The 23,996-nt window shown below is 46.2% G+C and overlaps 1 protein-coding gene across 1 annotated transcript in view; it reads left to right on the top strand.

Annotated features, from left to right (window-relative positions):
• LOC107115646 (transcription initiation protein SPT3 homolog) overlaps positions 1-23,996 on the top strand; it is a 109,537-nt gene that overhangs the window by 15,150 nt on the left and 70,391 nt on the right. The window contains exons 3-6 of the mRNA XM_015417392.1: positions 4,207-4,319; positions 5,057-5,164; positions 8,328-8,513; positions 18,867-18,977. Of these exons, the coding sequence (XP_015272878.1) occupies positions 4,207-4,319; positions 5,057-5,164; positions 8,328-8,513; positions 18,867-18,977 (518 nt within the window). The remainder of the gene's footprint in view (positions 1-4,206; positions 4,320-5,056; positions 5,165-8,327; positions 8,514-18,866; positions 18,978-23,996) is intronic.

Below are 23,996 nucleotides of genomic sequence, written 5' to 3'. Positions count from 1 at the left end.
ACGTGTGGGCTGGCCCCGGAGGTTTTGTAAGCCACAAGAGAGAGGGGTAGGGGGGGGGGGAAAGGGGGGAGTCAGGTGGCCTGGGCTAGATGGGAAGTCAGGGGGCCTTGGCAGTAAGCCGGGGGTGGGGGGCTGGGCCCTGAGAGGCCCCACTGTAGCTACAGACCTGGGTCAGCACAGGTCAGCACTACACGGTCACTGCAGGTCAGCTCCAACTGTAGTATGATTTTATATTGATTGATAGTTTTAATGGAATTTTAATGTATATTTATGTATGTTGATAGCCACCCTGAGCCTGCCGAATGGCGGGGAGGGCAGGATATAAATGTAAATATATATATTTTTTAAAAATAAACAAATTAACAGAACTTGACAGCACTTTCCGCCATTGTTGTTGGTCGTTCTTTTTTTTTTTTTAAAGCTTAGCCCGCGTTAACAAAGTTCACTTTGGATTCCCATTTCTACAGAGCACGCTTGATATAAGTAAGTCTGTAGCTTGTGTCCGCGAGGCTTTTCTTGCCATTACAGGAATCACCAGCGCACACTGCCATCGCGGCAGGTGACATAAGGAAAAGAATTAGGGTTTCACCAGCAGTGGAAAAACATTGCACTGGAAGATAGTTGATGTGCTACCGTTGGAGTGGGCTGTAAATTAATAGACTGCTTCATATAACAAAGTAAAAAAAAAACACCACTACAGAAGCATCTAAATGGTGGTTAAGGCTAGAAATTGGGATGAGAGTGAGAGGGCTGCGGAGAGTCCTCTAAAAAGCATGAAAAATAGCACATGATGTTGCGGTAATAAATGAAAGCACAGCGGCATCTCTAAACGAAAGGCATTTATCTTCTTTTCGCTAACAAGCATTTGATTTGGAGAAATGACTGGTGCTCTCGCGAATCACAAACGTGCAAAATAAAAGACACATCCAACGCAGTGTCCTCTGTAAATGTCAGACAACTGAGGAAACTCGGTTTGGAACTGGTCTTCTTGCCAGTTTGGTGTGCTTTTTTTCTTTTCTTTTAGAAAGCTCTCTTAGGCCGTAGCCTGACATCTGCAAGCGGTTAAGTAGACGATCCTTCAGATTAAATTCATTTCAACATCTGAGAGGCTTGCAATGAAGTCAGATTTTTGCACCTAATAATTATAATCAAGACCCCACCAATATAAAGATGCAACAGACAGATTAATAGTAGGGGGGGGACTCTCGAACACAAGAAGCAATATGGGCACGGCATTTTTTGAGACCCGGTAGCAGCTTCGTAGCGACAGTCACCCAAAGAAGCGGGAGGGAGACAGTAGCTAAATCTCCACAATCTTACTGCAGACATGCTGAAATGAGAAGAGCTGAGCAAACCTTGCTAATAAAGAATGAAGCATTCGTGCAGAGGAACCTGTTAAAAACCCGAGTGGGCTGGTTTAAATTGGTGGGGAGTTCAATCAGATATCATAACCGCTAGGGTGGTAGTGAGAGCCAGTTTGGTGTAGTGGTTAAGTGTGCGGACTCTAATCTGGGAGAACCAGGTTTGATTCCCCACTCCTCCACGTGCAGCTGCTAGTGCGACCTTGGGTCAGTCATAAGTTCTTTCAGAGCTGTCCTTGAATGAGCAGTTTTTTGTCAGAGCTCTCTCAGCCCCACCAACCTCACAGGGTGTTTGTTGTGGGGAGGGGAAGGGAAAGGAGATTGTAAGCCGCTCTGAGACTCCGAGTGAAGGGCGGGATATAAATCCAATCTCCTCTTCTTCAGCCCCACCTGCCTCACAGGGTGTCTGTTGAGGGGAGGGGAAGGGGAAGGAGATTGTAAGCCTCTCTGAGACTCCTTTGGGTAATGAAGGGTGGGGTAGAAATCCAAGTTCTCCTCCTCCTCCTTCTCCTCCACCTCCTCCTCCTCGTAAGTCACTTTGAGTCCCCATTGGAGAGAAAGGTAGCATATAAATGAAGTGAATAAATAAATAGTTTTGAATATACCTTTTGCTGCTAAATATCGCGTAGTTGTCACTGATAAATACTAATGCCGTTCGTTAGCGTCTTGGTGGTGGAAAGTGCCCTAAAGTTGCAGCGGCCTTGCGGTGACCCCGTAGAGCTTTCAAGGCAAGAGATGAACAGAGATGGTTTACCTTTGCCCTGCCTCCATGTAGCAACCCCTGAACTTCCCTGGAGTTCCCCCGTCCAAATACTAATCAGGGCTGACCCTGCTTAGCTTCTGAGATCTGACGAGATTGGTCTAGCCCTGGGTTCAGGGTATTCATTAGCCGCTTACCCACTTTTAAAAGATGTGGTCAGCAGGTCCGTGTCTAATTAAGCTACCCTTGCTAGTTGTTAGGAATAAGAACATAAGAGAAGCCAATGTTGGATCAGGCCAGTGGCCCATCCAGTCCAACACTCTGTCACACAGTGGGCAAAAGTACCAGGTGCCCTCAGGAGGTCCAGCAGTGGGACCAGGACACTTGAAGCCCTCCCACTGTTGCCCCCCCCCCAAGCACCAAGAAGACAGAGCATCACTTGTCGCAGAATGTGCATTTGGAAACTGATCAAAACCTCAACCTTACCATCTCTGTGCTTTAACATCTTAGGATCTCAATCCCTGATGAAACTATCATCTGATATTCTCGGGGAGGGGGGAGGCTAGTAACTGTGATAAGGGATACACGTTTTTATAATATGTCGCCCTTGAGAACGTTCAGATCACTTCGTCTACTCTTGATAAAAAGCCCTGTAAGGTGTTCCCTGGAAGGCCAGATAATGAAACTGAAGCTCAAATACTTTGGCCACCCAATGAGAAGGGAGCACTCACTGGAGAAGACCCTGATGCTGGGAAAGATTGAAGGTCAAAGAAGACGGGGACGGCAAAGGATGAGATGGTTAGACAGTGTCATAGATGCAACGAACATGAAATTGAGCCAACTTCAGAGGACGGCGGGAGACAGGAAGGCCTGGCGTGAGCTGGTCCATGGGGTCGCGAAGAGTCGGACTCGACTGTGCGACTGAACAACAACAACAAAAAAGGTGCTTCAGCAGTGTTTTCTTCATATTGCCGACGAGGAACAGGGTAAGACTTTCCCAAGTCCACCTAATCAGTTTGTGTCAAAGGTGAGATCCGACTCAGGCCCTTGTTTTGGCTACTATGGGCAACTCAGGGCCAAACTAGACGTGACGGCGTCCTCCTGGCCACCCCAAGGATATCACTGCCCTTTTAAAGTTGTTCAAAAATGCCGCAAGGGACCAGTCCTGACTGGGTCCACACTGTGGCGCTCTTGTCCCCCACCCCGGTACTTTCTGAAGTGCTGAGACAGCTGCAGGGGGCGGCCATTTTGGCACTTGATAAAATGCCTCAACTGGGCAGTTTGCAGACAGGATCAGGATCGGGCCCGCGTGGCATTTTTAAAATGGCGGCTGCCTCCTCAGGGCAGCTGTGAGGAAACCATCAGGTCCGGTTTGGCCTTAACATCAATGGCCTGCACTGGTACATGATACTGATTGTCCTGCACGAGTACACGGTTTGTGATACTGATAGTGTTGGGGAACTGTCACTGCCTTCAGGAACCACAGATTCAGGGGTTCTCATTTATGGCTCAGAGTATTAGACTAATAAAAAAAATCGGACTAATATCCTACGGTAAAGGTAAAGGTTCCCTTGCTCGAAAGCCAGTCGGCCGAAGAGCCAGCGCTGTCCGAAGACGTTTCCGTGGTCATGTGGCCGGCATGACTAAACACCAAGGCGCACGGAACGCTGTTACCTTCCCACCGAAGTGGTCCCTATTTATCTACTTGCAATTTCTTGCTTTCGAACTGCTAGGTTGGCACAGGAGCTGGAACCAGAGACGGGAGCTCACTCCATCATGTGGCACTCGAGTCTCGAACTGCTGAGCTACCGACCTTCCACAGCCTGCAGTTCAGCATCTTAACCACTTGAGCCACCACAGCTCCTACTGTACTTAACAGTAATAGCATGATAAGATATAATTTACCTTTTCCTTTGTTAGATATTCAATATATGCTTAAATCAAAAGCACTACATATGTACGTTGACAATTACGTTGTATTCTGTTTTTACCTCTCTGTGTTTGTTCAATTGAATGTTTTATTGATCGTGATTTGAAAATCTTAATAAAATGTTTGGGGGGGAAATTATGGCCTTTGTTCTTTTTAACTCCAAAGCCAAAAAAACCCACCCCACCTTACGCCACTCTTGTGTTTTATCTGCCCAGCTAAGAAAGCTTCCAAATTTCGAGACTGGCTGGACTGTAGCAGCATGGAAATAAAACCGAACGCCATTGCCATGGAGATCTTAGCTTATTTAGCCTACGAGACTGTTGCACAGGTAACTAAAGGGGATCTCTGTATCGAATGGTTTTTGGGGGGAAAGTTTGCCCCTTTATCACTCTTTATTCCCTAAAAGAAATGGATCGATCTTCTTCGTGGTCTCTGTGCATCACACCTATGGGATTATGCGCCTGCGCTGATCCGAATCGGTGGTATACAAAGCTCACAAAGGGATTTTTCGCGCCTCCCTCCCAGGCATGCGCGGGAACCCCACTGCACATGCCCAAGGAGGAGGGGCGCGGACATCCCGCCAGTTCCTTCTCACTGCTGTCATGTCAATAACCAGAGAAAAGTACTGAAGCGACAGCAGTGGGGAAGGACGGGCGGGTGATGTGACTGCACAGATGACCACTCGAAGACCATCAGTTACAGGTAAGCAACCTGTTTGTCTTCTTCGTGGTCTCTGTGCATCACACCTATGGGAGGAATTCAGCCTCTGTCTCTTGGACCCGATACATATGATCCAGACGCCTGGACGACACTGGAACAGAAGTTGGCTTGTGCACCATATATCCCAGGCCCTCAAGGTCCATGTATCTCTCTCTCTCTGTCTCTCTCTCTGTCTCTCTCTCCTTCGTTATCCCCACCCCACACGCTGTTGGGTAATCTAAGTAAGTTCCCCATTCCCCTCCTTCCGCCCCTGCCCACTAGCCAAAAATTTCTGGCTACCGGGCCGACAAGTGCTAGTTCTGGTTCTTTAAACTTTTCTCTTCCTTTTCTCCATTCTTTCCTTAGCTGGTGGATCTGGCCCTGTTGGTCAAGCAGGATATGGCTCCGAAAGCGGGCGATCCTTTCAGTCACGCAATATCTGCGACTTTCATTCAGTACCACAACCCTACTGAGGTAAATATATACTTCCTTCTTCTACGGATATTTGTTTTCTCATAGGAATAGAAAGGGGGAACTGAACAGATAGGGGCAAAAAAAAAACATTTTACAGGGCTGTATATCAGCCTGATCCCGCTTTCCCCCCTGAAATTCCAAGCGGTAGGAAAAACCTTTTGGTAATTGTTGTGCTTGTCTCTTTCCCAAGTAAGAGTAAGAAACACATTCTGTTGAGTTTGGCTTATAAATCATAGTGCTGTTTGTTTGTTTACCATGTTTGTATATTGTTTTACAACTTTTTTAAAAATCCAGAATGGTCGATGATAACAACATGAGGTAAAATGCATGGTATTATAGTGACTCAAGCAGCAGAGGAGAAGTATTTTCAGTCCTGGAAGTATTCTAACAGTTATCCTTAAATCCCCCACTGGAAAAGAAGCGCCTTTGCCTGCCTCCAAAATGTGGCAAGTGAAGAAGGCGAAATGAGCCTCCCAGGAAAGTTAGTTTTGTAGCTTCAGAGGCGTTACCAAAAATGCCTTGCTCTTCACACACGGCAGTCTTGCACCCACTTGAGATGGCACTTTGAGCAGGGCCTGCTCTGTAAGTCTCAAGGAGTAGAATGAGTCATGGGGAGTCTGTGCTTCCTGTACTCCATCCTCAAATCATCCTGAGAGCCAGTTAGGTGTAGTGGTTAAGAGCATGGACTCCAATCTGGGAGACCCTGGTTTGATTCCCCACGCCTCCACTTGCAGCTGCTGGTGTGACCTTGGGTCAGTTACAAGTTCTCTCAGAGCTGTTCTCTCAAGGGCAGTCCTCGAAAGAGCTCTCTCGGCCCCACCTACCTCACAGGGTGTCTACTGTGGGGAGGGGAAGGGTAAGGAGACTGTAAGACTCCGAGTGAAGGGCGGGATATAAATCCAACTCTCCTCCACCGCCGCCTCCTCCTCTTCTGTCATTAAAACCAGCAGTTTGATCCGTGTCCAGGAACTTACAGACAACCAGTATCCCTGTTGGAGCTTAGTTGTAAGGCGCCTTTTTCTCCTTACACCTGTCATTAAGAAAGCAGCCATGTTTTGAACCAATTTTAAACTCTGGGAGATTTCGAGGGCAGCCCCATATAGACTGTGTTGTAGCAGACCGGTTAGTTTAATACCTCGACGTGCAGCTATTAAATGGACCAGAACCACTTGTGCGCAGTGCCCCTCAGTTCCCAACCCTACCAGGCAATCCTGACGCATAGCGTGATCTGAAGGCTTGTTAGCAGAGTCACTTGCAGTGCATGTTGCCAAGGAAAGCCAGGTTCCTGAATACAGTGTGATATAGTAGGCAGAGTGGGTGTGATCCCACTGGCAGCTTGGCGCAATATGGGGCCGCCTCTGATTGTACTGGCATATCATCCAGACAGCACACCCTGCTGCAGGTTACCCACACGACCCTCCTGTGGTCGAGCATCCACATTACTGCAGCGTCTCAGCCACAGAGCGTGCTGCTCGGTCATTTTTTTAAAAAAAAGAATGCAGGTGGGTGTGTGCGCATATGTGCTCATGCGCACATGCGCATATAGGCAAAAACTTTAAAAATCCCACCTTAGTGGTGGAAATGGATCTGCAGGTTCGGACTGCCAATCCATCCTGGGCGTGCTTCCCCGTGTTCAGACATCCAGTCACACGCAATGAAGTCTTGTGGGGCATATCATCCAGACAGCATACCCTGCAGCAGGTTACCCATGCAGACATCCCGTAGTCAAGCATCCACATGACTGCAGCACCTCAGCCACAGAGCGTGCTGCCTGGAAAATTTTCAAAATGTATGCACGTGCACAAGTGCACATAAGTGTGCATGCACGCGCATGTGCACACATGCTCTCATGCACATGCACACACACTGGGCTTTAAAAAAACACACACAAAACCCTCCCTAGCAGTGGGAACGGATCTGCAGGTTCAGACTGCCAAATCCGATCTGCACGTGCTCCCCTGCATTCAGGCGTTTGGCCATGTGCAATGAATGTGCGGGGAATCGAAAACACCACTTGTGATGTGGCGCCTTTTTAGGCCAGTTCCAAGTTATCCTACCATTGGGTGAGTATACCTGGGGAACACCTGACAGATGTGGCTGTGTAACTGCGCCCATTTAATCCGGAGGGAAGGGGTGGCTGCGTCAGGCCAAGCTGCTCGTGTGATCACAGCCAGAGTTAGACTTCTGTTGGGGAGAGGTGGGCTCAGGTCCCTTCTCAGCCATGGTTTACCTCGAGGCTAGTAGTTCTCTCTCTCTTGCTCATTTAAAAAAAGAAAGAAAACGATTTATTTTTACAAGAAACATATTGGCCCCGTGTTTACCATCCTGATCTCCTTGAAGGATGGGAGGGGACACAGATGTAAAATGATGTATCAGATGCCGGTAGCAGCAAATAAGCAGGGGCGTGGAGCACCCAACAGTTTCCGCTTCAGAGAAAAACTTGAAGAACAGAGTCCTTCCCTGAGATTCTCACGTGGCCTGTAAGTGGTGAGACAGGACCCAAGTGGTGGGTCGTAAGCAATGCTCCCTCTAAGCTGTGGAGTCTTGTGAGGAAAAATTCTATTTTGTGAGCTACTGGCATTAAAGTTGTGAGCGAGCGATTTGGCTACTGCATAATTTAGTTTGTGTGAGCCAGAGGCTAAAAAATTGTGAGCTAGCTCACGCTAACTCAGCTTAGAGGGAACATTGGTCATAAGGGACCCATGCAAGCAAGGGCACATTCTTCTTCCTGGACCAACCCCTGAGGGTCCAAACAAGTGTGTGGTCAATGGTTTCTTTCGTTTCCTGTGGAGGGCGACCACTATCCAAGTTAGATCCTGCCATTTGCCATACCCAAGGCACAGCTTAGCATATGAACATAAGAAGAGCCCTGCTGGATCAGACCAGTGGTCATCTAGTCCAGGATCCCGTCTCACGCAGTGGCCAACCAGTTCCTCTGGAGGGCCAACAACAGGGCATAGAAGCCGAAGTTCCTTGAGAAAGAAGCATTACATTGCTGTTCTTTTACCTTGCATGCCTTGGCTTCTGACTAAGTTCTAGAACATTCTAGGTCCATGCCTTCACTAGAGTTTCCAAACTTGCCAGTGCTCAGAGTCTATGCTTGGGCGTGTCACCTGAACCGGTTAAGCCATTACGTTCTCCGTTTTGTGGCTCTCGTTTTTAGATGCATGCTTTAGGGCAGATGGCAGGTATGAGGAGCAGCCCAGATTCTCCTGAGAACACGCCCCCAGCCACACCCACGCCTCCTGCCTCTGGCCTCCAGCATCTTGGGAAGACTCAGCCTGGAGCTGTGGGGAATGGCAGCGTTCCACAGGACTCTTCCAAAACCAAGCAGCGAAAGAGGAAGAAGGTGAGTTTAAATGGCAGTGCGGGAACCAAAGATTTCGTCTTTATCCATAGGCGTCTCTCCGTCTCCATCTACCCGTCCCTTTTTTTTATCCTGCTAGTTCTACAGATCAACATACACAGTCCCCTCACTTTATCATCACAGCACCCCAGTAAGGTAGGCCATGTTGAGTGACTGGCTGAAGGTCACACCTAGTGAATCTTCATCACTGAGCTGAGATTTGAACCTGCATCTCCCATTTTATACTTTGGAGTAGCCCCTTTGGAAATGTTACCATTGTTCTTTCGGCTTAGATTTTACTGAGGGCTTTTCTGCACGCTCAGCTTAACTCCTGATTGTCTTGGCAGTCGATCCACAAGCACCGGAATTGGTTTGGGCATGGTCCTTTCACACATCTGCCCTCCCTCTGCATTTTCACAATAGTGAAAATTTTCTTCCACCCACGCCTTCAGTTATGAGGATCTTCAAGGGATGTTGCTGTCGTCATCGGTGGCATCAAAGGCAAAGCAAAGCTATGTAGAAAGGACGCTGAACATAGCAAAAGCTAATATATAAATAAAGAAAAACAAATATTACATGATGCCTATTAAGCCCCGGCATTTATTACCATTTTGAGGCAATACCAGCAGATCGAATCCTTGGCATTATTTCCTTCTGAAGCTTGCGACGTTTGTGTCTGGTTGCCCATTTATAGAATTTGTATACTTTCTTAAGGGATGTTTTCCTGAGATGTCTATATCCCAGACTGTGTTTGTGGAAAACTGTAATAATTACTGAAGATTTTTGAAACGATTAATATCCGGAACCTTCATTTTCTGTTGGCTTGAATCATCTGACCTACATGTGACTCATCTATAATTGCTTTGTTGCAACTTATGTGCTATTTTATTGACTTATTAATTGATTATACACCTGACTTATCTGTAATTGCTTAATACTTGACTGCAACCTATGAGTTATGTAATATTGCATTTTTGTATGCATCATGTAATATTCGTAATATTTGTTTTTCTTTATTTATTAGCTTTTGCTATATTCAGCGTCCTCTTTGTACATCTTTGCTTTGCCTTTGATCTTTTGCTGTGTGATCGCTTATTGTTTACATCATCAGTGGCATTGCAGCAGCACCCCCCCCTTTACTAAAAAAACCGCACCTAAAATATCGATATATTGATATACTGTTGTGTGGTAGGTTAAGTAGGTTCTCTGCATTGCCAGTTTCCATTTTAAGAAAAGTATCTATCCCTTTTTTCTGTGGAAATATGCCTTTTTCCTTAGATCTTCGTGATGGAAGCAGCTAGATACTTATTTTTTTTTATGAAAGCTGGACGTTCAAAAAAGCTGGGGAACCTGCTTAACCTATCATTACAGTGGTATATTTATATTTCAGGGCCATTAAAAATATTCCAAAACTAAAGGAGGAGAGGAGAGGGAGTAGTTTGACAATGATGACTGTCCAGGCACCAAAAAGGGGGTGGAGTTGGGTGGGAGTGGGCGGGGCAAAGAAAATTGACAGAAACATTACACAGGAGGGGAAAACAACGTTATATAGGACTCAAAATCAGCTTCCAGAAAAATATCAGTGTAAAAGTGGTCTCCAGAGAACTGGGGGGGGTGTAGAGTCGACAAACAACCCCCAAAAGCAAAAACTAGAGGCACAGACTTCATAGGGAAATTGGGATACCCGAAAACAAGTACGGGGCCAGAACCAACCGGGGGGGGGGCACATGGAGAGAAGCCCAACGTCTTGCTTATTCTTTCATTCAACACGTTATTTAATGAATTGCATGAATAAAACCAAGCCTCTCTTTTCTGAGAAGATTCAGGCTGCTCTGGGATTTGGTCTACATATAGATTGGAATGAGGGGCGAGACCTCAGGGGATAGAACATTCCGGATCGGACCCCGTGTGCCATTTCAGAATGCTGTCTTGTGTTTAAAAAGGAAAAAGAAAGAAAACAAATCCAAGAAGCAGGGAGACTTCTAGCCTAAATTATTTCTTCTTTGGATTCTGTTCTGATGTTTTGCTTTGTTTACTTTCAAGGATTTTTCCCTTTCATGTGAGGGACGCATTCTGTCACAGCTCAGGGCTTCCTAGCACTGGGGGAGAAAGATGGAACAGGGGCCTGGTCCTAAGGATGGAGGCAGCCCAGTGGCAGAGGTGGGAGGAGAGCCAGGTGGGGGCGGCAACAGCAAGGGAGGAGCAGTCAGACGGACAGTCCACCACTACTAGTTTCCTGTGGAGCAAAGAACTCCTCTGGTGTAAAGGCCTCCTTGGCAGAAAGAGCTTGCTCAGGAGGAGGAGCAGGGAGGCAGGACTCCTGTCAGGAGGAAAGATTTGCTTGAGAGTCTGAGCAGGGAAATAGGAAGTACGAGTGGCCAGGTGAAGAGGGATAAATGGCCCCGGCTGAAGGAGGTAATGGGGCAGTTGACTGAAGGGTATGGGCAGTCAGTCTTGGGACTTTTGCAGACAGGGCAGTACTGTGCCTCCTGAAGTCAGTACTCCTGGTCCCATGGGTGGCGATGGGGAACTTTGCACACCTGACCTATGCAGATGGGCTACCCCTGGCTTAACCCGGCAGGAAGGGTGCAGTGGCCAGGGCAGAAGCTTAAGGATCTGGGAGAAGGACCCACATGGGGAAGGCGACCCTAAGAGTGAGGGGTAGATAGGTAACAGAGTCTGAGAACCTTTGAGTGACAGGGAGTTCAAATGTAATTCTGTGGAGAGAGTCAGTTAAGACATGACAGTTGGGAACTGACAGTTGATGAAAAGACAGTTAAGCACTGAACGAAGACTGGGAAGGAGGCAAAAGGAATGAGAGGATCAGAGAGGATCCCCATTCATGCCAAAAAGGGAAATTGCTTCTGGTTAAGAAAAGTAATCCCTGCCTAGTGAAAAGGGTGATGGCTCTTAAAAGAGGAGTGACCCCTGGTGTGTGTATATAGAAGGATTTTAGGAACTTGTCCAATGTTCCCTCTAAGCTGTGGAGTCTTGTGAACAAAAATTCTACTTTGTGAGCTACTGGCATTAAAGTTGTGAGTGATCAATTTGTCTACTGCATAAATTAGTTTGCTCTAGAGCCATCCTTTCTGAGCTAAGACAAAAAATTATGAGCTGGAGGCTAAAAAACTGTGAGCTAGCTCATACTAACTCAGCTTAGAGGGAACACTGCTTGTTTCTATGTTCCTACCTTCTAGACTTTGAGTCAGTGAAACTCAGAAACGTATGCTTCAGTGTTTACATAGAAACTGAAAAGAAATGTTCTCTCTTCAAAGGTTTAAAAGACCATTTTGAATAACAGGAACACTTACTGGTTGGCAACAAATTATCTGGAGTTAGTGTGATTACAAAGTTACCTCAGTTTTATTATCGGTTCACCTCATACATCCTACCCCTGATTCTACCTGACCGTTTCTTCTCTAAGTTAAATAAAACATCTTGTTTATTTTGAGCTTTCAAAAGCCTCTCTTGTGCCATTTCAGAAGTTGAATGTAAGAAGATAATTTTGTCCCCTCAGTTCACTGGGCTGGGCCAGCATCAGTATATAAAAGTGACTGGATGGGTCAGCCATAGACAAACAAATAAGGAAATAGATATAGGGGCGGCTCAGCAAGAAAGAAGAAAAAAGGGAAAATCCTGTGCGTGAGGGAGGGAAGAGGGCAAGATCACCATACCCACATTCTTTAATTTTTCAGGACATGGTATAGTATTAGCAGCTTTCTTGTGACTTAAAGTGTATCACCCCGTTGTTGTAGGAGAATTATGGCAAAAGGTAACTAAATGATATTTTTTCCAACCATCCAAAAAGGATAATAGGAAGAGTAGGTTGAAGAAGAGTAGTTTTTATACCCCACTTTTCGCTACCTTGAGGAGTCTCGAAGTGTCTTACAATTGCCTTTCCCTTCCTTTCTCTGCAAGAGGCACCTTTTGAAGTTTGTGGGACTGAGAGAGGTTTTTGGGGGGGTTTTAAGCCCCCGGAGGGGATTTTTTTATTGATTTTTTAAATACTACAAAAACTAGAACAGAAAAAAGGGAAAGGGAAAGCTACATATAAGGGAGAAAGTAAAGAACCCACTACTAACTAAAAACCCAAGAGAGGAGATCTCCAACTAGCTTTGGGCTGAGAGAGTTTTGAGAGAACTGTGGCGGGCCCAAGGTCAACCAGCAGGCTTCATGTGGAGGAGAAGTGGGGACTCAAACCTGGTTCTCCGCATTTAGAGTCTGCCGCTCTTAACCACCACACCACGCTGGCCCTCACAAGGGTTCACTCAAGCCCCTAAGATCCAAGCTCAACATCCAGCAAGGTTACAGCAATCAGTCTGTCACTGGAACGGAGAAAGAGGTGTTTTTACACCTGACTTCAAATTACTTTCCTATGTACCAATGAAAACATCGCTCTGAGACAGGAGGGAGTGCCCGCAGGCTGTCTGTGCTGTCACTCCAGAGCCGGACCTGTTTTTTTAGAGGGAGGAACGTTCAGAGCTTGAAAATGTGTACACATGCTACATCCATTCAGTAGTAATGTTGCGGAGGGCTTAAGTCTTCCTTCGCTGACTGAAGTCCGTAAAGCGAATGTGCAGCCCAAATATTTTCCACTGGCCGGAGCCCTAAAAGGCATATGAATAGCATTCTTCATTGAGCCATCTAGGCTGTCTCAACACCTTGACTGTGCCCAGGGTATGGCTGTCAGCAGCGTTAGGAAGGATCAGTTAAGCAAGATCGCACAGCTGTTCATAAGCATTTCAGTTTTCTTTTTCTTCATTTTTTTAAAAAAGCACATTCAGGTTAAAAGTCTAATGGAAATATTGAAATGGGAAGTAACGCTGAATTTAAGCTCCAGCTCTTGATTTGAGTTTCGGGACGGAAGGACAGATCAGACTTTTCCAACTGTATGAAAAGGAATGGGGGGGGGGGAAACCCTGGGGAAATTCCCCACACTCGCTAATAAATGTGAGGGGGAAATGATCAAAAGCAGAGGCCCCCCAGACTTACAGGGCCCCATTTGCAGGCCTGCAAGGGTGGAGAGGGAGGCAACACAGCGGTGGCCGGGCCGTCTGGGTATGGCGGTGCACCGGGAACGGTCGGGGAGGTCTCCACAGCCGCATGGACTCTCCGAGGCTCCTTCCTTCAGGCTGGCCAATCAGCTGCAGCCTGGCAGGGCTGGGGGGCGGACTTTGTGGAGGGAATTTCCCCTCTGGTCTGTCTGGCCAAGTTACTAAGGGCCCTGCCATACAGCCTGGCTCAGTCTGCCTCATGGTTTTCATCAAAATTATTCTTACCTAGTACTAAACGTTTGTCTAGCACCAACAAAGCATAGTTTATCTCTGGATGAGACACGATACAATTTAGGTTCGAGTCGAGTAGCTCCTCAAGAGCAATACGATTTTGGAGATCTAACCTTTCAAGAGCCACAGCTCTCTCAGGAGTTGGAAATACGTCACACTTCAGCAAGCAATCTGTGCGTTTCAGTTCTTTGCTTTTTTAAACGAGACCCTCATGTTTATGGAGGATCTTAATAGTGTGGATTCTTAGATCTTTCTCATCGAAATCCACTAAGTTTCTGGAAGGGTGGATTTGGGTAATGAGGGACTCCTGTGAACAGTGTGCAGGCTGATGAACTTTTTCTCCCTCTCCCCAGATCGTAAAACTTGAGGGCATCCAGTGATGTTGATGGAGAGTAGATTCAGGACAGACAAAAGGAAATACTTCTTTAGGCTGGTCCCGCATTGGGCAGGGGGTTGGACTAGATGGTCTGTACGGCCCCTTCCAACTCTGTGATTCTATGATTAACAGCGAGTGATTAAAATGTGGAATTCGCTGCCGGAGGATATAGTAATGGCTACAGTCATAGACACCTTTAAAAGGGGATGAGACAGATTCACGGAAAATAGGTCTATCCCTGGTTACTAGACATGGTGACTGAAGGGAACCTCCACATTCACAGGCAGTAAAACTCTGACTACCAGTGCCAGGAGGCAAGATCAGGGGAAGGCCTTGGCCTCTGTGCCCTGTTGTTGGCCCTCCAGAGGAACTGGTTGGCCACTGTGTGAGACAGGATGCTGGACTAGGTGGTATGATCTGGTGTGATCCAGCAGAACTCGTCTTATGTCCTTATGATGAGGGGTCTGCAGTGGGAGGAGGAAACGGTAGGAAATTTGTCAATGACATTTTTTTCTGGCCCTTCCTCCAGGGTGCTCAGGACAGCCTATATGATCCTGCCTTCCCTCATCACAACAGCTCTGCAAGGTGGTTGCGGCTGAGAGAGTCCAGTTCATTCAGGGACATCCAGCAAGCTTTGTGCCCAAATGGGAATTTGAACATGGATCTTCTTGGCCCTGATTCAGCACTCACAAGTTGCACTCCCTCCCTTTGTACAAGTGATGTACTCAAAAATTATACCGGAGTACAGTTCTTCGGGGGGAGGGGGGCTCTCCAGCAAACCAAAATGTAACTTAAAATTTTGAAGTATTTGTGTGTCTTGCATGATACATGAATAATACTAAAAGCCTAAAAACCATAGAAGAAAATAACGAAGGACAATGGGTTGTTGGATGAAGACTGTAGCCATGAAATTCTACCGCCTTCCCTTCTCAAGTTCACCAGTCATGGATTACTAAAACCCTGACTATTCAACCACATGGGGAAACTGAAGGAACCTTTCCTTTCCTTCCGGGAAAGTGGAATATATATAAGAATCTCTGACAAAAATAAATTATACCACATATTTGATAGTACAGTTGATTCAGCAACCCAACAGTAAAACGTTGATAAGTTCCTGATTCACTCTATCTCAGGGATCTTAGGTTGTGTGGCTGCCTGAAAGACACAGCATATCAGAGAATAGACTTTCCCCAACCCAATAAAAAAAAAATACTGCTCGAAAGTGAAATGCTACGTAAATCACAGAAAATTAACCAGTCCGTGTGGGAGAAAACGTTGCTGAGGAAGTACCAGGAATATTCTGAAATGTCATTCTCCCAGCTTTTGAGAGGGAGGAATATATGGGAGCTTAGCACAGACAAGTACATCAAACTAACACTTACCTAATTTTGAGTCCCTGCACTAGGGGTGACCAAAAAAAAAACAACCTTCTGCCCCCCCCGATTCAGGTCTCTTGGACCCAAAAAATATTGCTATTCCTGAATATTCCTGAATACCAATATTGGTTTTGTATTGGGATTCAGATAAATATTTGGGAAACCCAAATTTATTCGGCTGCATTATACCCTTTGGGGACTGTCCCCATAGGGTATAATCAAGAAGGGATTTAAAGTTTAAATGCCTGCTGAGTTCACTCACTGATTCGCAGTGGTGCTACAGCGCGACTCGGCGAGTGAACTCAGAAGGCCATGGTCTCTTTAAATGCCTTCTAGTCACACCCAAATAAAAGCTGAATAATATTGGCTTTTATTTGGGCATGGTTATTTTGGTAGCTGAATACAGATCTCTGATTTGTATTCGGCTGAATAAATACCTGAAAATACCAATAAGGTATTTTTTGGGTATTTATTCTGCTTGATATATACCAAGCGCATCCTCTACCCTGCACACTCGCAAGCAGCCCTGAACCAGATGACACAGGCTAGCCTGATATCATCACATCTCAGACACTAAGCAGGGTCAACCCTGGTTAGTATTTGAATGGGAGACCACCAAGGACATCCAGGGTCACTGTGCAGAGGCAGGCAGTGGCAAACCACCTCAGCGCATTTCTCCGTGACCTGGATGGCCGAGGCTAGCCTGATCTCATCAGATCTCAGAAGCTAAGCACTGTCGGCCCTGATTAGTATTTGGATGGGAGACTGCCACACAAGTCCAAGTTGCTATGCATAGGCAGGCAATGGCAAACCATGTTTGAATGTTTCTTGCTTAGAAAACCCTACGGGGCCGCGACTTGTCAGCACTTTCCACCACCACCAACACACTCACAAGCAAACATACCTGACTACAGAGAGTGCAAACTGAGAACTCGATTAGCTGATGATCCCTGACTGAACATCAGGAGGGGGAAGATTACCTTGCTCGGGTCTCCCTGACTGAGCATCAGGAGGGGGGGGGACATTAACTTGCTCTGTCTCACACTGAAAAGTGCACCAGTGACATCACAAAGGCTGTGATCACACAAGCAGTTTGACCTGACGCAACCACCCGTCCCCTCTGGATCAAATGGGCACAGTCACACAGCCACATCTGTCAGGCATTCCCCCGGCATACTTATCCTGTCATAGGACAACTTGGAACCAGGATAAAAAGGCACCACATCACAAGTGGTGTTTTTGGTTCCCCGCACATTCATTGCGCATGGCCGGATGTCTGAACGTGAGGGAGCATGTGCAGATCAGATCTGGCAGTCTGAACCTGCAGATCTGTTCCCACTGCTAGGGAGGGTTTTTTTAAAAAAATAATTGCCCGTGCTTGCGTGTGTGTGCATGCTCATGAGAACATGTGCACATGTGCATGCACACATATGTGCACTTATGACATGCATACATTTTGGAAAATTTTCGGGCAACACGCTCTGTGTCTGAGGCACTGCAATCATGTGGATGCTTGACTAAGGGATGTCTGCGTGAGTAACCTGCTGCAGGATATGCTGTCTGGATTATATGCCCTGCAACACTTTAAACCGGTACAATTAGAGACAGCACGATATCGCACCAAGCTGCCAGTGTGACCACAGCCATAGAGTACCCTGAGTCAGCCAAGAAAGGCCCGGTCTCTATTATGAGAAAAGTGGCAGAACTTGAATGCTTTGCCCTTCATCAGTGCTGTTAGGAAGGTTTACTGGTATTCCATACTCTGCATTTGTGGTACCAACCAAATTGACTCTATAGATCATATTCTTTTTGGATTGCCCTGAATTTTCAGTTTGGAGAGCTGAATTGATTTTTTCTTTGCTTAAGCTGGACTATGTATCTTTAGAAGCAAAATTTTCTTGGTTACTAAGAGACAAAGGGAGCTGCGGTGGCTCAACTGGTTAAGATGCTGAACTGCAGGCTGTGGAAGGTCAGTAGTTCAGCAGTTCGAGACCCAGGTGCCGCATGACGGAGTGAGCTCCCGTCTCTAGTTCCAGCTCCTGCCAACCTAGAAGTTCAAAAGCAAGAAATTGCAGGAAGATAAATAGTTCAATACCTTCAGTGGGAAGGTAACAGCGTTCCGTGCGCCTTGGTGTTTAGTCATGCCGGCCACATGACCACGGAAACGTCTTCGGACAGCGCTGGCTCTTCGGCTTTGAAACGGAGATGAGCACCGCAACCCTAGAGTCGGATTCGACTGGCTTTCGAGCAAGGGAACCTTTACCTTTTTAAGAGACAAAGACAAACAAGTTTGAGGCTAAATTTTTGGCAGCTGCAATAAAATCGCATTGGAACTCAGGTAGCAAACCTTAGCCTTTCCTTTTATTGTGTGATGTTCTCTGTCTATGCCTCTTGTTGTGAAATCAGCAATCAAGAAGAACTAAATCAGAGGTGTCAAACTCATTTGTTACAAGGGCCAGATCTGACATAAATGTGTGCCATAAGATGTAATGCCAGGTACCAGAGATATAAGCTTTATAAAGATATAAGCTTTATAAAGATGATTTCAGATGGCAAATGGCAATAGCAGGTGTGATTGGATTTTGTATGATATGCAGACAAGTGGGGATATCAGTCCTTCATAAGAACATAAGAAGAGCCCTGCTGGATCAGACCAGTGGTCCATCTAGTCCAGCATCCTGTCTCACACAGTGGCCAACCGGTTCTTTTGGAGGGTTAGCAACAGAGCATAGAAGGCCTTCCCCCTGATGTTGCCTTCTGGCACTGGGATTCGGAGGCTGACTGCCTCTGAACAGGAAGGTTCCCTTTAGTCACCAGGGGTAGTAGCCACTGATAGGACCTATCTTCCAAGAATCTGCCTAATCCCCTTTATAAAGCTGTCTGTGCCTTTGGCCATCGCTCCACATCTCCTGGCAGTGAATTTCACGTGCCATGTGGCATCCTTGCCCCAGCCTGGCAGCATGCTAGAAGCTGAGCAAGAAGAGAGTTCTGTACTTTTAGCAGCATACTCCACCACCACCAGTCCTCTGATGCTTAAGAATTCGTCCATTTGAATCTGGGCGTTTCCTCTTCTGCAGCAAAGATGTTCAGTACACCAATAAGGGCAAACGTGTCACTCTCCCGATCCATCGAGAGGAGGTCATGTAAAAATCCCCTTCAGTTAATAGCTCTGTATTAAAAAAAGAAGAAGAAGAACATGGCAACAGTTGTGTCCTCTTGGGAAACAAAAAACAGTCCCTCGCTTTCCATCGTGAGCGCACTGTCTGCTTGTTGTGTGTTTCTCATTTAGCCCCCGGTGTCTGTGTTTCTCCCGCTGCAGAGCGCTGCCGCTTGTGGTGCCGAGGCTCACAGCGATGCCATCCAGCCAGCCCACATCAGAGAGGCCATTCGGCGCTACGGCCACAAGATTGGCCCCCTTTCCCCGTTCACGGTACGTAATAACAGAGTTATACGAAAGCTGTATTTATAATCTTAAAGAACTTTGATTATTTTTTTCAAGTGGTCAATGGGAGAAGCTTTGGAATTGTTGAGAGCAATTTGCGGCAGTTATAATTTTTTGTTAGGGAAAAAAAATGGCGTAATCCCCTTGGGAAATAAAACAGTATTTTTCTTGTCTCCTTTTTGGAAAGATTTTAAATGGTGTTTTTTTAAAAAAAATAAAAATATTATTTCCTTTCCATTTTAAATGATTCCTCCCTCTCTAATTTTTCTTCCCAGTTTCTAGGTGTGTAGCTACTTTTTAATATATATATATACATATATATATATATATATATACACATATACATATATACATATACATATATATATATATTATACCATTGCAAGTGATTTAAAGAGAAAATAAATTTGCATCAGCAGGATAAAAAAAATCAAAATAACACATTACATAGATAAGAAAATTAAACTGGGGATAATAGCCGAATCTGAATATATTGGTTGGTAGTAATCTAATAACCTCAGCATAGGGGCATAAAAGTCAACAACAAGGATATAACCTGCCAAGTACTAAAACATTATTGTTATGTCAAAAAGTTAGCATTTTTTGATATTCAGCCTTATTAGGAATGATTTCACATGAGGCAAAATATGTCAAGACTGGGAACCAGATTTCTGTAAAATCTGAGATATCTCCCCTTAAAATATGTGTAGCTCCTTAAAATTACAAGTGTTGCAATATTCTGAAGTGCCGTGAATGCTAAAATGGGTTGATTTTTGGATCTTATTTATTTATTATCCTGCTTTTTTCTCCAGTGGGGACCCAAAACAGCTTACGTTGTTCTCCTCTCATGCTTTTATCCTCACAACAGCCCTGTGAGGTAGGTTAGGCTGAGAATGTATGACTGGCCCAAGGTCACCCGGCCAGCTTCCATGGCATGAGTGGGGATTCAAGGCTGGGTTCCCTTCCCAGATCCTAATCCAACACTTTAGCCAATGCAGCACACTGGATCTTGCTTCTATCAGAGATTTGTTTCTGAACAGACATGTAGAGAAAGCTTGGTTTTCATGGAACCTTTGCATTCTGTCAAACTTTACCAAAACGAGTTTGAGGTGTGTGGTTTTAGTACCAGTTTTTTTACCCATGTATACAATAAATTTTTTTAATTAGCCAATTTTAATTTTTTTTAAAATGTATTAAGAAACGGTTTTCTTAAATAATATTCTCATTAAGTGTGGCATCCCAGGAGTACAAGCGATTGGGAAACTTTCTACAGATGTGTCTGTGTCCACTTACAATTGCTTTTATTTTTACATTCCATTCACATGAACACACACACGAATCTGCGTTACACTGAAATTAGGCCATCCGTCCATCAGTGTCGATATTGTCTACTCCAAGGTACAGACAGACACATGTTACGATGTTACACATTACAATGAAATAACCAATAATAAGTTGATACTGGACCGAAAAAGGAAAGTTCAGCAGCAAATTTAATAGACACAAGACAAGGATGTTTATGAAGCCTCTTAAGATGAGAGTTCTGTTGCCTGGTGCCAAATGCACAGCTGTTGAATTAGAACATCTTCGAGTTCTAGTCCAGAAAATACCTATGTGACTATCTTAGTCAGAGCTGGAGTGTCCTCAAATAGCAGTCACCTCAGCGCAAGGGTTGTTATGTATTGAGTCTAAGTCATCCCTCTAGGTGTACCTGGAACTGGTCAAGCTTGTTACTCTAGAACAATAGCTCACCAGGATCCTGGAGTAGACCAATAGATAAGTAGTGTAATGTAAATTGCCTATCCTTGGGAGTGGGGTGTGTGTGGGGTATGGTGGCTGCATGCTTTATAAGCAGGGCTCAAACCTTGCTGCTGGTCTTTTAGTATGCCTGAAATCACTTAATAAACTAGAGCTGATTCACTGCAATGCGTCCAGAACCCAGTATTTAACAGGGATCTTCACTGTGTGACAGAAGGCAAGTTGTGGCAGCCATTTTATTTTGTGGCTGTGTCCACCACGCTGTGTCAGAACTGCGCCATCCGAGGGGGAAGGGGGAAGGATGGCAGCAAAGTTGCATCTGAACAGGCTGAAATGTTCTGAGCACAAAGGAAAGTAATTGATCTTTATTTAGAAGCCTTCATTGGCCACAGAAAGCAATATTTTAAGTGGATTGGGAGACACTTTTGTCCCTTTTTTCATAATACTTTGATTTGACTAACCTAGTGAAAGAGCTTAGTAATAGATTGGGGCTGAATAAAAAAACCCCCAGTACAGTACATCTTTGTTATACAGTTATACAGTTTTTCTTGTTTTTTTCTTTTCCTTTGTCTTCTTTTCTTCTTCTTTTGCAGTGTCAGTTTTTTATTGTAATTATTTTTTTGTAATTGTTACATAGATTACAGTACATAATAACTCGATGCACAGAAAGGAGAGGGAAAGAAAAGAAAAAGCAAGAGAGGAAAGGTGTTCCCAATGACTCATAAAAAGCAAAAGGATATGTCATCCATAACTTTTACATTCCAGTACCTAATAAAAATTGCCCAGCCTTCACAAAACTTATTTCTACACTGTGAATTAGTCGCTTTTTAAAAATTATTTTTTTAGCGTGTTCATTAGTAAAGTTAGATTCCAGGCATGGTTAAACCATCCTTTTATAACGAGGTTCTGCTTTTTTTAACCACTTTAGCAACTGCAAACAGAATTGAGGAGAGCTTGGTGCCATTTTTTTAAATATCCTAGTAGAATTAGCTTAGGATCTGGGTGGCATAGCGCTGCACGACATTTCATTTTTTAAATTTGATTTAATTTTTTGCCAGAATTGATTTAAGTTTTGGATATGTACAAAAGACATGTATTAAATTAAGAAATAAACCATTTTATGGTGGATACCTTAGTGCCTAGTAGCCATGATAACTGAATGACGTTCCTGAACTGTCGTCGTGAGTGGGGGCCCCGACCTGGATAGCCCAGGCAAGCCCGATCTCGTCAGATCTCAGAAGCTAAGCGGGGCCGACCCTGGCGAGTAATTGGAAGGGAGACCTCCTTGGAATACCGGGGCCAGAGGCAGGCTATCCAGCCCCTTCTCTGAATGCCCTGTGTTCCATAGCACCTTAGGGACCAACAAGATTTAGGGGGCAGGGTATGAGCTTTCGAGGGTCGAACCTCCCTTTGTCAGATAACAAGTAGGAATGGAGATCCTCCGGGGAGCCCTGACCAGGATAGCCCAGGCAAGCCCAATCTTGTCAGATCTCGGAAGCTAAGTAGGGCCGATCCTGGCAAGTACTTGGAAGGGAAACCTCCAAGGAATACCAGGGCCGGGACACAAGAGGCGGGTTAACATCAAGCCACCTCTCTGAAACACCCTAGCCCCACTAGGGGTCGCCAGAAGTCACCATGACTTCCAGGCACACAAACATATACATAGGTAAAGGTAAAGGCTCCCTTGCTTGAAAGCCAGTCGAGTCCGACTCTAGGGTTACGGTGCTCATCTCCGTTTCAAAGCCTAAGAGCCGGCGCTGTCCAAAGACGTTTCCGTGGTCATGTGGCCGGCATGACTAAACACCAAGGCGCACGGAACGCTGTTACCTTCCCCACCGAAGCGGTACCTATTTATCTACTTGCAATTTCTTGCTTTCGAACGGCGAGGTTGGCAGGAGCTGGAACTAGAGACGGGAGCTCACTCCGTCGTGCGGCGCACTCGGGTCTCGAACTGCTGAACTAACGACCTTCCGCAGCCTGCAGTTCAGCGTCTTAACCACTTGAGCCACCGCAGCTCCTAAACATACACACACACACACAAAATACCCCCCAAAAAAGTAGTTGTGAGTGGGGGGGGGGCAGCGGGGGAAGGGCAGCAAACAATAGGTGAGGGCTGGGGCCTGGAGTAGGGTTGACAGCCCCCAGGTGGAGGCTGCAGATCTCCTGGGATTGGAAATGATCACCAGGCGATGGAGATCCATTCATCTGGAGAAAATGGCCACTTTGGAAGGTGGACTCTATGCATTACACCCCACTGAAGTCCCTCCCCACTCCCTCAGGCTCCACCCCCAAACCCTCCAGGTGTTTTCCAACCCGGGGCTGGCAACCATGCCGGCATGCCCTGCTTCTCAGTAGCATCTGTCTTGGCACTGTTTGAAAAGGAGTGAAAACTTGGTAGACCCTTGGTTTCTTTCAGTACCTCTGTATGCCCTTTTCCCTGGTGGAAGGGCAACTTGTTGGGACAGAAATGGGAAGAGGCCTGCTCCTTTAATGAAAAAAGCTGTAATTGAAGATGCTAGGGGACTGACCCAAGGCAGCTCCATAGCTAAGGAGTTTTTGGGGAGGGGGCCTGTGGGGGGGCCATCAGCCAATCAAATCAAAGTTAATTAAATTAACTTCGATTTAATTGGTGGGACTAAGGAAGCCCTGGCTGCGACCGAGGGGGGAGGAGAGCGCTGCCACCAACAGCAGGGACAGCCCTTGCACCGCGGACAAGCCCTTAGGTCTTGTGGGCGTACCGGGGCGCTCTCTCTCACTCTCTCTCTGCCTCCCTCGGCGACTGGCCACCAGTGAGCACCCTTGAACTCCCCTCCCTCCCTCCCTCTTGGGGTGGACATGGACAGACAAGGACGCGGCTTCCCAGACAGCCGCCTCGCCCGGGACACCTCACCCCCGCCTACCTGCTGCTGCTGACTCTGCCAGGCGGTTGCCGGTACCTCCCACTTCGCGTGGCGCTCCCGGATCACCGAGGGGTTGTTCTTTTTTCCTTCTTTGAGGGTTGAGGCATGTGGGCCGGTGGGGGGCAGGAGGGCAGGTGGAGGAGTTTCTTCCGTACGCTTTTCGTTGCACAACGGGTCGTTTGCTTTGCAGCCCGGTTGGGGAAACCTCGACTCGGTGCTTGATTTTGTTTTTTGAGGGAGGCAGGCACCCAGGAGCAGCAGCAGGCGTCGCGGAGTCATCAGCTGTTGGGCTGAGGGCAGCGATGGGGGAGGGGGAGCCAATAATTGGAGAGGGGCCTGTAAAAACTGC

Source organism: Gekko japonicus, unplaced genomic scaffold (genome assembly GCF_001447785.1).
Source record: "Gekko japonicus isolate JY-2015 unplaced genomic scaffold, Gekko_japonicus_V1.1 scaffold2368, whole genome shotgun sequence".
NCBI lineage: Eukaryota > Metazoa > Chordata > Lepidosauria > Squamata > Gekkonidae > Gekko > Gekko japonicus.
Note: the sequence above shows the minus strand (reverse complement) of the source record. Positions and strands in the feature narration are given on the sequence as shown.